The 16,009-nt window shown below is 34.6% G+C and overlaps 1 protein-coding gene across 3 annotated transcripts in view; it reads right to left on the reverse strand.

Annotated features, from left to right (window-relative positions):
- PARD3B (par-3 family cell polarity regulator beta) overlaps window positions 1-16,009 on the reverse strand; it is a 401,278-nt gene that overhangs the window by 171,886 nt on the left and 213,383 nt on the right. For 2 of the 3 annotated variants that reach the window (XM_040560832.1, XM_040560834.1), the window contains exons 14-16: window positions 14,446-14,545; window positions 12,299-12,414; window positions 515-559 (exon numbers count right to left, since the gene is read on the reverse strand). In XM_040560832.1, coding sequence (XP_040416766.1) covers window positions 515-559; window positions 12,299-12,414; window positions 14,446-14,545 — 261 coding nt within the window. The remainder of the gene's footprint in view (window positions 1-514; window positions 560-12,298; window positions 12,415-14,445; window positions 14,546-16,009) is intronic. The other variant, XM_040560833.1, reaches the window with a different exon arrangement.

Below are 16,009 nucleotides of genomic sequence, written 5' to 3' on the forward strand. Positions count from 1 at the left end.
AATGACAGCAGTATGGACCTTTTTTTCTAATTTTTTATTATGATGGCCTAAAAAGTTTTAAAATAATCTACTACACAAACACAATGAAAGGAACTATGACCTTTTTTTTTAATTGTAGAATATTTTTTGTATTATCTTCAATATTTCTGGTAGTAGAAGTGAAACTCAGAGCAAGAAGAAAAAGTAATATTTATGTTTTTCAAAATTTATATTGCTTAAGTCTCCACACTCCACAAGACATGTTGAACTTGCTCTGATTTGAACCCTCATCTTCTGTTTCCAACACCTTTACTGAAAAAAAAGTTATAGTTCTTCCTGCAAATGACTCAGCTACATACACTGCCTGGCACACTGCAATCCCTAATTCATCGTTGCACAAGCTGAAGTCAGGCCATACAAAGTAATACCTTAATTTGCAAAGCTAGTCCCCACAGTTTCTGTAGGCTGATTTCATTTACTGCCCATACTACTTTAAAGTTGCTGTCTCTTCCTCCAAAGTAGAAGAACAGTTTACCTGATTTGCATCCAGCCAATGAACCAACTTTGCTTTCATCTGCCACTGGGGGAATAAAAGAAAAGACATAAAGATCAGAAACTTATTTAAATTCACAAGCCTTTGAAACACTGTCAAATAATTTCAGACACGCAGCATCCTAAATCTTTAAATTACAATCATTTGTAAAAATTCCTTCCCATCCCCCCCAATCCATCTGGGGTGCTTCAAAGTCCACATACCTGAATCAAAGCCCACTGAAACCAATAAAAAACTAGCAGCAGTCCTTGTGGATTACAGATCAGGACCTCCGCACTTACACACTCAAAACTGAGTTGTCAGAAGAGCAATTGCATTTGTAAATAACTCATCTTGCCAGACAAATTATGGGGCATAGGAGAGTTGTAACATTTTCAGATCAAAGACCTCAATTGGTAAAAAGAATCCAGATGTGGAAACCTTCCCAACTGCAAGACATCTCACTGACTCACAGGACCATCTGCAGACAATGAGGTCTCCAAAAAGACGATCTTTTGGAAGGCTTGCATTTTTTTTTACGTTATGATTTATTTTTATCTGCTAATCATACCTGTGTAGAATTTCACATCTTATAAAGAAAGATGTTTGCAGTAGTAACGGTTTGCAGACTAGAGAACAATTTCTGAATGTAACAAAAATTGTAATTTTTCTTTAGTCACTGTAGTTCAGTTTATTATCATATATCTCATGAAAATAATTAAAACACTTTCCCAGAGGGCTGAGTGGAAGAACCAATCACTATTTCGTAAAATGAATTCTATGCAAAGAAATGGTGCTAATGTAATGTAAGGGATGATAAAACAAGCACAGGAAATGAATGTTAGGCTTGAAAGCTTATCCTTCACTGTCTGCCCAAGCACTCCCTTATATTATGCCTTAAAATGTGATTTCTTTATATGATAAAATAAATTGTCAAGTCACACCAGCAACACTATAAATATGAACATACACAAGCTTTATATAGTGGTCACCATAAAAACTTTGTATACAGGGTTATCTGTAATGGTACAGGGAGATGCTATTTTCTATCCAGGGAAAAGCTGTGTAGTAGTTATTGACATTTAGCAGCCATTCCTGGGAAAAAATATCATAGTAAATGTTCTTTTATATTGCCACACTTTTAGGAAAGCTTTTTTCTTTCTTTTTTTTTTTTTTAAACCCAAATCCAGTACCAGACTGGATTCGTGGAATCCACAACTGGAGTCATGAATCAACACCTGACTGTTGTATCTCCTCTCCACCTTTCTAAGCTGTCAACCATTTCCTCATCAGTAAAATTGACATAGTTTAATGATGTTGAGAGAGACAGATGCAAATAAAGTAAGATTAAAGTAAGACTTTGGCATGTTATGCAGAGATACTGCAAGGCAAAATATCAGTGAGGCTAGTAAAAATTAAAGGTGGTTACGTACTCCTTAGTCTTTTAGCTTTTCTTTAGCTTTTTTTTTTTCTTAGTCCTTAGCTTTTCTTCTAGGTTTTTGTAGTACCTGGAAATGATACTAACTATTCATATCCTTGCTATGCAGTTTAACTGATCCTGTAACTCAAAATGACCAGAAAAGGATTTTGTACAAGCACAGTTCAAAATCTTTTTTGTTCCTCCTTCCCCCCAAATTTACCTCCAAGGAGAACACAGAGTTGTCACAGAAAACTTTACTGCCAAAGGTTAACATTTTGACAAGTTATGATTGTGTGAAAACAAGGGATCATAACGGAAACATATATGCAACTTTAATTAAAATAGTCCCTAATGTCAACCACTATAATACATAATGATTACTTGGAGTAGGCTATGTAACACTACATGGGAGCTTGAAAAATAATAGATACTAAGGTTCACAGCATTTTTTTAAACTATGTTGATGATTGGCTCTGCCTGAAACTAAAGTTTTATGTTTTAAGAGGGGTAAAACCATCTGACTTAATCATACTTTACACACTACCTTCACACATAAAAATTAGATTTTAACACTGGAGGAACAAAGAAAGAATAAAATGGTTAGAAAATGAAAAATAGTAGAATAGAATAGTAGAATAGAAAACAAGGATAGCATTATGCATTTAAACACACACACAAAAATTGGGAGAGAAGAAAATTAAAGATTTATATAATAGTTTGAGCCTTCCATAAGGTAATTTTCATTCAGGAGGTATTACCCTTGGGCAGTGACTTTGAGGATGGTCACCTTTCGCTAGACTGAACGAGTGGTACAGACAAGTCTGCTGGATGAGACTTCCACTCATTAGTATCCCTTTTCCTCTGGGAACAAAGAAAAGATGACAGAAAAGAAGGAAAAGGCTAATGGGAGATAATTATTCATTTCCTTCAACTACCTTATGTATGCATAAGTTGAAAATTTTGTAACTGAAGACTTTATATAGGAAGTACATTAACATCTTGTTCCACAAAATGGTATTTGAAAATACTTCTCTGCATGATGTTCAAGATTGATGCAATTGTTCAGTTACAACAGAAGTAGTATTTCTCTGGCTGTCCTTCCTGGTTTTGGAAAAAAAGTACCAGCTAAATGGAAATTTCTTTAAGTTTATTCTAGTGTTGTTTTTTCTTTGCAGAAAGGCACCTGAAATATTTTAAACAGGGAAAATATACTGTCTACCTTTAACACTAAAGTAAAATAAAAAATCTCTTTTTTTTATTGCAACATCAAAAAGTAATTACATTGCAACTAACTATGAACAATTTCAGCTCAAGAGGATCACACTTGGGAATGCTCAGTGCCAGACTGCAGTATATCAGGAAAACGTTTATAACAAAATTTCAACTGCGACTATTTTTATGGGAACACTATAAAGACTATGTATTCTTAGGCTAGAATTGATGCATGCAATGTATTTAAATAAAAAAATCTTGGAAGGATCAGTGCAAGAGAGTAAATACATTCACAAAGAAGAACCTTCTCCTTAACTTGTAAATCAAACAAATAGGTTACATTTTTAAATGTCCCTGAAACTCCGGGTGTGTTAGTTCATGAAGTTATCAGTGTCTGTGAGCATAAAACATGCTATCTCTTTTAAAACTAACACCTATAATTTAGGAACCGCATTTTTATCACAGAAGCCAGTTAGATACTCATTGTCAGTACTTGAAGTAATTACTGAAATGAAAGTGACTGAAGTTCTACAGCTATTTAAGAAAAGCACGGACATTTGGGTGACTAGCAAAATCACAGATTATGTAAAGTAAAGTATTACTAAGACAAACAAATCTCTCCAGCCCATAGCAAACAACTGATACTTTTTTCCCATGCCAACAACCAAAACAAAAGGTTAAAAAACTGTATGTCAGGAATAATCAGTTGTATTAGAATGTCCTATGGTAATATTCCTGAATGCCATTTTGCTTTAAGAAACTAAGTAGTAGTATTCAGCAACAGTAAAAGCAACCACAAAACATCCATATCCTTCCACCTAATCTTTTGATTGCCATTTCTGTACCCCACTCAATATAACTAGTGTAGCAATTTTATTTCAATTGCGTGATTTTCAACGGTTTAGTACACAACAGATCTTCCGCACTGCCTCAGAAACAGTTTGCATCTAAATACTGTCCAAGTTTACCTAAAGGTCAAACTTGTTCTGAACTATTGTTTAGAGAAGTGCAAAGCAATGCTGCTGCCAGCTGTGATAATCAATTTTCTTCTTTTCTCCCAGTACAATCTCTGTGCAATTATATCATTTTTCCCCAAACAAGGACTCACTACTATTCACAAGATACAGGGCACTAGTCTTCAACTCAGTGCCTCATTTTTGAATGATTAGATTTGCCACATTGCCCAATAGCTACCTAAAGTCTTCTAAATGCGTGGAAGTTAATTGCATTTCTGTTGAACAAACTGAGACATACGTTTGAAGACCAACTGCAGTTCTGCACTCACAAAAGAAGCAAACAAGGATTTTTTTAATTATTATTTTTAAATTATAACAAATGGGGGAGAAAAAAAAAGTGCCTAAAACATCAAGGAATTTCCTGGAGAACAATTTTCCATTATAAATCTGTATGAAGTGCACTACAAAATTTCTTACAATTAATCAATTAAGAAGGGCTGTATTCCCAAACCACATACACAAATGATGCTTCTGTCCTTTTTAGAATCTGCCAATTTCTGTGGTATAAACAACACATGAAAATAAAGCAAGGCAACAAAACGTTCACTGCTTTTTCCAATGCACTGTATCCATACCCAGCCCTTTCAGCATAATGAAGGCACTGCATCAGCAATTAATTTTAGTCAACGACACTGCCAATGACATAATTCTCCTGCCATATTTATTTCCTTGGTGAAGCATTCCCCCTTCGAGGAGTGGCATAAATTACTCACAGAGATTGTGTCAAACGCTGGCTCACAACCATCACTTAGAAAATGCTGTTAGCTGTTCTGAGGTTTCATTGTAGTACTGTGTACAAAGACCAAAGACCTGTTATTAAAATCTACTGAAGCAATAAACTGTGCATATTAGGAAGGAAAACTTTGCACAGTCTTAAAATCTTTTCCTTCAATAATTCTCTCTATTCCCCTCCCTAGTGATGGCAAAACTTTACAGAAGGGGCCCATCTCTCCAGTTCTGCAGTCTCCTCGATATCCAACACCTACGCACTCCTGAAAGATTTTAAGTCCTTGATAGGCTCCTGTTCACTTCAGTGTTAAACAGCAGTGAAGCTAGAAGAAAACTTGCACGAGGATTAAGGATAACTTTTATTCACGTGGTAACAAAGGTAAATCCACTCAGCTTGGTGTCATCCACAGGCTTGCCGAGGGTGCACTCCACCCCAGTACCCATGTCACCAGTGAAAATATTAAACAGTACCCATCCCAGTACAGACTCCTGATGGACACCACTCATCACTGGTCTCCACCTGGTATGTCAGTATGCAGAAATGAGAATACAAATGCCTAAGCTTGCATTCATTGCTACTGACAGAGATACACACTTCATTTTCTTCTATTGGCACAACAGTCCCTCATTCCTGAAGGTGACACTACTAATTGAGGCCATCACTGCTTCCTTTACACTTCTGTTGTCCTTCTCTCTACCTCCCTCTCACCTCTGTTCTAGTGAAACTGTACAGGGCTAAAACTGATCCAACTCACCCACTACGCATCTCCCGCATGTTATTAATACTTCTTCCACATTCCTATGGTTAAACCACAAGTTCCTAGCCTAATCTGTCATTATTCACTGGTTGAGAATATTGATGGAGAAAAGATTTAAAACAAAGTGTTCTTAAAACTATTTTGAGATTAAGACTTCTTTATTGTCTGTACTTTCTCAAAGCAGAAACATTAACTTAATTGCTATTTTCTACCTGTAATACTTCAATAGTGCAAGTACATTAACAGATCAACTAGCTTCAAACTTAGACTAAAGCTGTATAAGAAACTACCACCTCAACCATGTGTTACCATTTTCCCAGCTCCATCACCATCACAGCTCATAGGACGTTCCCAGTCAGCTCCACAGCAAACTTTCTTGAATCCTAAGAGGTTTCTACAAAACCAGTCAAATAAGTTAATATTCCCTCCTGTCCTTATCTGTCCTTATGTCACAATTCACCTTCCCCTCAAACACATCACCCCAGATTTGGTGTAAAACTTTGTAAGAGGAATGACCTTGCTAAAAGCCTTTCTTGTCACAAAGAATAAAACAATCTAATTTTCAGTTCAGTCCCACTGTGTCCCTATCACTTAATAACTGAATTTGTTTCATTCCCTACTTGCAGACCTCAAGAAGAAATTTGAAAATTATTTAAACCAAGAAAACTACGTGCTGTGTTCATTTCTAAAAATTTGTTCTGCAGAGTAGCCTTGGAAAACAGGTATCTAAACTGACAGTACTATGAAGTTGTTAATGACATGAGCTAGAAAAAGTTTAAAACATCTCCTGGCCCTTGATCCCAAAGACAATTACAACCATACACATTATAGGTTTTCCTAAACCTATGACATTTCTCTTTCTGAAAAGTCCTCTTCAAGAGATGGTTTGTTAAATTATTGTTAAAGTCCAGTAGCACTGAAAAGCCTATTAGAATTCTGAGCCATTTTCTCAACATTCATGTTCCTATGACCTTAACTGGCTTCTAAATGCAGATCTGAAGTTGGTTCCATACATACAACCTGGTTAACAACACAACAATTTTAAAACAGCATGCCACTTTTGATGACCTACCAAAATGCATTCTTTTAATTGCATTTGAATGAAATCAGTGCTTTAACTGAAGAGCAATCTCCATTAGCTCTGCCTGGTTCTCATTTGGTTACCTTTTGAGATATTTATTTCAATATCCAAAATTGCGAACAGAATAAGAATGATCTGGTTCGTAGAAAACTGCAAAGGTAACAGCTAATAATACTGACTGCATTTTCCACATCCTTCTATAAACACTAGTTTCTCTTTGTTTTAAGGTGTTTTAAAACTATGTACTGTTATCTAATGCATCCCCTCATTAACAAAGAAATGAGCGTTTACTTAAATAGTGGCTTCCTGGCAGAATACTCCACACCACTTCTTGCATATTCACTTGCTAATTATTCTTAAATACATAAATGAAGTTGGCCGATATTTTTAATAAATATGCTCCAAGGTTAAGTGATTCTGAGTATGTCTAATTATGTTTTAGCAAATAATATTTCATTCACATTTAAAATCAAGTAAAGGGTATTTCCATTTCTTCAGGCTTTAAAGCTTAATCAGTTAAGATCTATGGGTTTTTGCTCTTTATGGGGAAAGGAAGGTGGATTTGAGTAGTACCTTGGGATAGTGGTCATGGGTTATTATAACAACATCCTTAAATATAAATCTACAAAGCCTGAATTGATACACAACCAAATTGTTATATACTCATATGATTCAATTTCATGCTGCTTCAGGTTAAAACAAGCCACACTTTCATGTGTTTGAATACAAATCCCATGGCTGTAGTTTTTACAGTACATTTCTGCATAGCCTAAATCATTCCTGTGCATAACGATTTACAGAAAATAAGGGTATTAGAGATAAATAATAAAACACCTTTTTTCCTTTCTATTTTTCTTTTTCTTTTTTAATACAACAAGAAAAAAAAATCCATATTGCTATTTTTTTCCACAGAAATTACCTTTTAAATACAGTTAAAAGAAAGAAAAACCACTACTGAAAATGGATTCTGATGAGAGGTTATAAAGAAGTTATTTTCTAGACAACCATGCTAATGTACAGGAAAATGTGTGCACATAGAAGGAAAGGGAAAATCATCTTTCCAATGACTTGTATAGAAGCCATTGATTTCTTCTTCTTCGTTTTCATCTGCCATTAAGTTTCCAAAAAAAAAGTGTACCACTTATTTGTGGAGTGGGAAGGCACAATGACACATGTATTTCTAGCATTTCTGCATTTGTTTTGCTAGTTTTTAACACTGTGCTATAAGCACAAGTTCAAACTTGGCAAGCAGCCTACATCTAATCAGTACAGGCATGTAATCCAAGCCAGACTTTGGCTGGCCCTGCACAAATTCTTGAAATCATGGTAAAAGGACACTTATTTTCCCTGCTAATATATTCAAACACCATCACCCATAACATAAATTTACACTACCAAATGGACATCTCAAGTGCCACGATCAGTAAAAGAAAATATGTGGCTGTGCTCTTCTGTCACCAGTTCAGAATAAAAATAGGCAAAGCAAAGAAAAAGATATACCATAAGACACGGGATAAGAACTCTATCAGTGATCCAGAAAGTGCTGTCATTATCTCAACACAGCAGCAAGGAACAACACTGGAACTTAGAGCTGATATGGAACTAATCTGTATCTTATTATCCTGAATGAAGCAGTAGATTTCAAAAAGCCTTAGATCGCTGACTAAATAATGGATGCTAAAGCACAGAACCAGTCACACTGCAAACATTCCAACTGCCTTCATATACCTGGTGCAAAGATGTCTATATGGATGAGGTAGGATTTTCTGCTCACACCTGCAAAACCAAATAAGATATCACACTACCACTACTATTACACTACCATAGATCCTTTTTTATATATATTTTTAAAAGATATACTACAACAGTATCACACACATACCACTGATTTGTTTATAAAGTGCATTCAAGCGAAAAGTAACTCATCTACAAATAGAAGTTCTTCAAATACATCTCCAGACATTGCCAATTTTGGATTCATGTGATTTGTGAATTTAGCTGTTAAGGTTCATACAACTCACGGCACATGCATAACAACACAGAACCCTGCCTGAACAATCAGGTGGTTCATATCTTCTGCTGCTGTCCAACTGCTAATCAACAACAGAAATACACAAAGAGTCAATAAACTAAACCATTTCTTCCTATTGGTGAGTAACCTACAGCTTTTGCTGCATGTGCCAAGTCCCTTTCATTGTAAGATTTGATATGTGGAACGACAATAAATTGATGCTACATGTTAACACTACTGCACACTATTTGATCACCCCTCTTTATATCCTGATACTATTCACTGAGGGTACCAATTTACAATTACAATAATTATTATTTTGTAAACAGATATGACTGGAAAACAGATTAAGCACTCAAAGGTTTCTGGGCCTAAAATATATAGAAATAAAAAGATGAACATCAATTTTAAATGGGTTTTCGTTGTAAATTTGTATAATTATAGACTAGTCTTTACTTAACAGATTTACTTCTTGTGCATACATCAACCTTGATCAAAACCAAAAGATCCTTACTATATAATTTCATTAGCTCCCTAATTTAATGAATTTAGTATATTGCCATGAGGTTCCCAGTCTGTAGCAATATCTGGATTCTCAGGCCTCGTGTTAAAAATTTTCTGTTAAATTTTCTGTTAATTTGATGATCCTTCTGATGATGCAGTTGTATAATCCATGCAATTTTCATCTCCTAACCAAGCATCTAATGTATTACACACATATTTCAAGGTAAAGTACAATGTTTCATAAGTGGATAGCAGTACAGATTTCACATTTATACTCCATATTACGCTAATTCTGTTGTCTACAGAGTTCAGGATCATATTTTGGTCTAGAGAGACCCAAGTGATTTCTGGACCTTGTAACCTTAAAGACTGACTATGTCTTCCCACATCGGTGGTGACACACAACTCAGAGACAATTTGTTTTAAAAGGAAAGAAACTGAATTTAAGTCACATTTTGTAAAGTCTCAAAGTTCTCCTCTGAGACTTCAATTCTGTTATTTTTCTGTTCATCATATTAGCTTTATTTATTTTGGAAGGGGATTGGAGAACTACAGAACAAAAGAAAAGTAGTAAGTATACAGCATCACATTACAACCAGAAAAAGGGGGGCCTAGCAGTTATAAAACCATTTTCAGATAGCAAAAACTTCCTTTGTTACCAAATCGCTACAAAATTCCTCTGTGGTAGCCAACAAGTCATTCTCACAACCACAACTCTGGGTCTGGAAGAAAAAGACAGCAGCACTTCCCACCCTTTTTGTGCTGGCAAACATCACACTGAAATCAATAATGGGTACTTAGCTGAATGTTGGAATGAGAAGTTACTATGGGTCATGACTGTAGTTAAATAATATGAAAAATATAAAAGCAAACTAATATATTTTCCTTCTCCAAAAAATCTATTTTGGAGTGTGCATTATACTGATGCTCTGTTTGAAAGAATAGTTTTAGATACTAAATTATTGGAATTTTATTTGCATTAGAAGCATTTATATTGCAGTTATCTCATATTTTCATATTTCTTTTCCCTTTACCTTTCCAGACTAAATAGGCTTCTGCTTAAAATCTTTCTTAAGGTGAAAAGTTGAACAAAGTGTTTCACTGCTTGCTAAAGAATGACTGCAAAATGTCCTAATTTCATTTTTCTATTGGGTAAACAACTTACACCTGAAATGCTAAACTCAGGTTTCTTTCTCAGTCTTTTTTCCCAATAAGTAACTAGCAGCCTTATAAGAAAATGATTACATGATTACAGTTGGGCCCATTTCCTTGATAAAACAGAAATGAACTTTAAAAAAAAAAAAAAAAAAGGATAAGACATTACTGTTTCCAATCATTACCCCTTTTGTTTTTTACTTTCATTTCAGAAGAGGTATTTTCAACAGTTACCATCTGCATACAACATTTTTATTATTTTTTTTTAGACATTAAGGACATCTACACACCCAGTCATCTACACACCTTTTTTTTTTTTTAACCATTATGATTCAGTAAATCGTGTAATTCTCAAAGCATCACTTGTATGTGTCAAGAGCAGTTGCAGATTGTTTATACTGCTTTGAAACTTACAACATAAATGAACAGATCTGGAGAAAAGGAAGTACAAGTTACCTGGTAGTTCAGAACATGCTCTCAAGTGCATTCCCACTGCCTAATTTTACACTGCTGCTTGCAAACATTCTATCCTATTGACTTACGTGGGAACTGTAAATGAGCCTTTCTAAAAATAGGCCATAAAGTTGAACAATATTTTTTCTAGTTGACTACGTAAGTATGTATTTTGACTCAAGCTTGTAAACTCATTTCTTTGTTGAGTATGTACAGTATTTCCATTCTGAAAAAACATATATAGCTAACACATTCTTTGTCAAAAGGGTGGAACAGAACTACAAAAGGACTCATTTCTGGTCAGTTCATGCAGTAACTTTAAAAGTGAAGTTTTTTATTCCTTAAGAACTTCTCAGAATGGATTCTTATTATTTGTTAATACAACATGTATTAATACAACGCTTTAGTTTCCTAACACTCCATCACAGAAGCACACACATTTTATGATGCATTAAAATAATATTGCAGCAATGAGACAAAAATCAATATAAAAATTAGGTCAAATTAGAACACTTCAGGAAAAAAAATACCAACAACAAAATGGTACCTTGAAACTATATAAGAAATTAAACAGTTTCCATTCATTGTCTATAAAGTCTGGTCCAACAAAACAGAAATGTTATTAAACACATCCTAATGATGGCCCTCAAAAGTTACTCCCTCAACACTTTAACTTGAAACAGAAAGATAAAGGATGAGCGCCACAAAGAAGAATTAAAAGGCAGAAGACAAACTTACTTGGTTTCTGATTCTTTGCAGCTTAAGAATCTCATGGACTTTTCCTTGAACTACCATCAAAACATGACTCAGTTTTCAACTGCAATAACCCTTCAATCTTTCATTCACCAACGTTTTACCAGTATTGAAAGAACCATTTACTTTCTGTTTTGTCCACCCTGCAGGATTTTCTTCACAGCTTTGATGGGTAGAGGACCATAACCTTACCACTCTTCAAGCACTTATAAAGATTTTCTGCAACACTTTGATTTGTCATTGTCACGTGTGTTTGTCATTGTCAATGAAGACATATACAACTTGTCTTAGGAAAGTTAGCCTTTGTCCACTGCAGTTTTGCAATCGTTTGTATTCTATATGAAAATACTTTTGTTATTGCTGTTTTGCTATATTTTTAGACACACAAAACTTGTACAACAATTCTTTCTGTTTTACAAAAGCTCCCTCTTTTCTGCAGCTAAGATTTCAATACAATGGATAGAATGTTCTTTAAGAAAAAAGAAATAAACCTTTATTCAGTTTAATAGAAATGGTATTTGCAATTAGATGCTACAGGAGACAGACCATTGTCCCCATCACTGCAGATCCTCTGCAGAACTTACTCCCTGATGCTCCCTGATATTTGTGTTTAAGAAACAAAAGCAAGAAACTGAGATGGTGCAGATGTGCTGGGGCTAAAAAGCTGACCTGTACGTCACCCCACCCCTTCTTACCCAGATCCATGCTTTTTGAGGCTTTCAGATTAATTGATTCAGACTGCTTGGCTGGTGTCAAAGATCTGAAGTTGATGTGCTGATCTGTTAAATACATTGCTGAATTTATGATAGGGCTGCAGAAAAACAACAACAACAAAAAAACACGTAAAATATTTAGGCACCAGCTCAAATCACAAGCGATCTAATTAAAACATGCAATATGTATATGTTTTTCTTCCTCCAATTGCTTGCAGCCATGCATTTTAAAATCAGTCATTGATCCTCACGTTTCATTTGTGAGACTTAGCACCTCTAGTCACTTGTTCTTCATAGCAGATGCAAATACAAATGTAAATGCTTGGTGATAATTGCTGCTTTTAAACAATTCATATTTTATTTAGCAGAAGAAAGGAGGAACATACAAGTACTTGCTAGGGATTTGTGTGTACGTGTTTTGCTAGTTCCATTTAACCATTACATTTTCAAATAACGTTACAAAAAGCTGGAGAAGATGTCACCAATGTACCTCTTTCAATTCTACTTCATCCACTATCCAAAGCTGTTTTAGAAGCATATAGCTATCCACCTCTTCTGCAGATGCTGGAGGTTTTCTGGAGGCTGCCATAATATTCTGTAGAATCCTAAGGTATCATGTGTGGTTTTTGTTTTTAATTATTTGATTTTATGTCAAGTTAGGCAAATATCTAAACATTTAAAAATTCTACCTGATTGAAAATCAACATAGCTTTAATCTTTGAGGAGTCAAAACACCTCACTTAAAGGCATCAGAAAAATTCCACATAATTTTTCAATAAGAAACAGTTTTTATTTTTTTCTCTGAAAACAAAGAGTTCCAAAATTAAAAAGATTTATTTCTGAACTATACAATAACAACAGATTTTTCAGTGTCAAAACATTTCCTCCATTTTTTTCCTATTAAAATGAATTTTCTGTGAAATCTGCACGACTTTCCACAGGAATTCAATTTTGGAACTTACGTTCCGAATGGAACACCAACACAACACTGGGAAAAAAAAAAAGTCAAGGTGGGAGGAAAGGCCTGTAAATACATTATCATTTTAGTACATAGTTATCATTTAAGGGAATGTTTTCACTCCCAGCTTGTTGAAAAATTAACAACTGATTCTAGCAAACAACTGTAGTTGTCAATTCAGTACAAATTTCCATTAGTCTATATAGAGTTTTGTTTCTTTACCATGACATATCTACATGCCTGAAAGAGCAGAAATTATGTAATTACTATAGTAAAATTACAGTCTGTTAGTATAAAAAAGAATAATTCAAGGCATCCATAATAAAATATATGTACTCTTTGATACTACTTGCAGTTGGTCATTTAAAGGCTAGTTTTTAATCACATCCATACACACAAGCACAGAAGTATAGCTATGTTTTTAGTTGAAAAGTATACTCTCCTCATTTCATTCAAATAACGTAGTCACACGACTATCACAACTGTGAACACACACAAAATGAGTGAAGAGTGTTCAACACTGAATTTTCCATACTAGGTATTAAAGTATGATAGGCTGAAATAAATGAGGTATGTTTTGATTTGTAGCCAGTGCTACCTGAGAGAATTCCATACTATTAGACAAAGTAGCATTTATCAGAAAAATCTACCTAACTCATTTATAACTTGTAAAGTGTCCATTGGTAACTTTTTCACATACACTTTTCAATGTTCACACTTACTGAAACTTCATTTTCTAAGCTCAAGAACTTCTTTGGCTGACATGCTAAATAAGAAGATTTGGTTTTCTACAAAGTGAATTTGGCTAGGACTTTTAAAACTTTAAGATACTTCAAGCACTGCATCTATGTATAGCATCCATTGGTATAATTTTTAATTCACTTTTTTTTCTTAAATTTGGATTATGTTTTGGGATTCTTTTTGTCTTACTGAACACATGCAAGGTATTGTGACCCCACGTATCTTCAAGAGGAGGCATAACGCAGTTTATGAACAACCAATATGAACAAAGCACTGAATACCAGAATAACATCAATTTATATTAAAGGATCAGGTGACTGTGAAAACGGTGGTAAAAATTTTACAAAATAACGAGTGATTTTAAAAATCAATTAGAACTATTATCACAATCAATTAGGGCTGAAAATATTAAGAATAGACAAAGTCCAACCTATGATTATAATCCTCGTTCAGCAAATCCTCTGTGGGATGTGGTGGTAGAGGTGGAGGGGTTTCATTTTCACCACTGCCATGATCAGACACTGGTAACTCTGAAATTAAAAAGAAAGGATGTCTGTGTTAAAAAAAAATAAAATAAAGAGCCACAGAAACAAGTACTTAACACCAGTTCATTGATCAATGACTGGACCGGAAGGCCTTAAGCAATTCTGAAATGACTCACAAATTATTCAAATCCCTAAACTAACTAAACTAGAATTAAAATCATACCAAGCAGAAAATACATCCCTTGAGATTTCCTGAAGAGCTGATTTTCAGATTTGCATATGCATAATTAAAGACAAATACAGGGAAACTTTGTGCTTATAGTGAAGTTGAGCGCAAGGCATGAATTGCTTTACTCCATTTGAGTGAATTTTCACTTCTACTGTATAACTGTATCCTCACTAATTCTAGGTTCTTGATTTCATTTCCTTTGATGGGGAGTATTTATCATCCCTCATGGACAGAAGAGAGAAGAAAAATTTCTGTTGTCTCCTGACAAGACAAGACAGAGGGCCTTTCTGAATTACAATCCTCATTTTCCTGGTATTAAGGCAATTCCTTCTTTACCTCTAGAAAAGACATTCAGTTCACACCAGAAAATTACTTCCAACCAAGAAAAACATAAACTACTCAATTAAACCACTCAGTGGTTTGCTAAGCAACAACACTTACATACCTGAGGTATTTAATATGAGTGCTGTGCTTGCTGTAACCAGTTCATTATTGTCTTGTAAATTCACACCTTGCAGTATAACAGGTCAGATCTTATAAGGAGTCCCTACGTTTTTTTAACATAGAACATATCTTCAACCCTCCAAAATTTCACTGAAAAGAAGGATACTTCATTCTTAGCCTTCAGTGGCAGATAAGTGATTTAACAATACCTACACATTGTATTTTCATGACCTGTTTTGTTCATTGTATATGTTGCTAGATTTTTTTGCACAATCCTATCTGAAAGTACTAATCTAATTTGAGAGAAAAATGGTTTACAGGGAGGGGATCAAGTTAGACAACAACAGATTATATTTATTATGTAAGCGCACTGAAGTAGTTCCCTAGAATCAAACCAGCCAAATAAAACAAATAAAACTATGCTATTAGCTCAAGGATCCTACAAACCAACAGACTCCTATTGGCTGGATAACCTGTTAAGAATCAGAATGATATGGAATAGTTCAAAACCTTTGTCAGGAAAAGTGAGAACGTCATCGTCAGAATAAAGGGAGTGTGAGCGGATGAGATGAAAAGTTCCAATGGGATATTAAAAAAAAATGGATTGCCAGCCTGACACAGAAAATGGATATGCTACCCAACATACATGCACACTGAATAGTCGCATTTAAATATTTTTTTCTGGTTGCAATTTAAGGACAGGAAACATGAGGAATAAATGGCAAGTTCTCACAGTAAAAAGAATATTTAACAAAGGGAAACTCAAACTGTATGAGGTAATTAAATGATTTGAAAGATGAAGCAAATCAGAAGATGAAAAAATGTACCCATGTAAA

Source organism: Cygnus olor, chromosome 6 (genome assembly GCF_009769625.2).
Source record: "Cygnus olor isolate bCygOlo1 chromosome 6, bCygOlo1.pri.v2, whole genome shotgun sequence".
Classification (NCBI taxonomy): Eukaryota; Metazoa; Chordata; class Aves; order Anseriformes; family Anatidae; genus Cygnus; species Cygnus olor.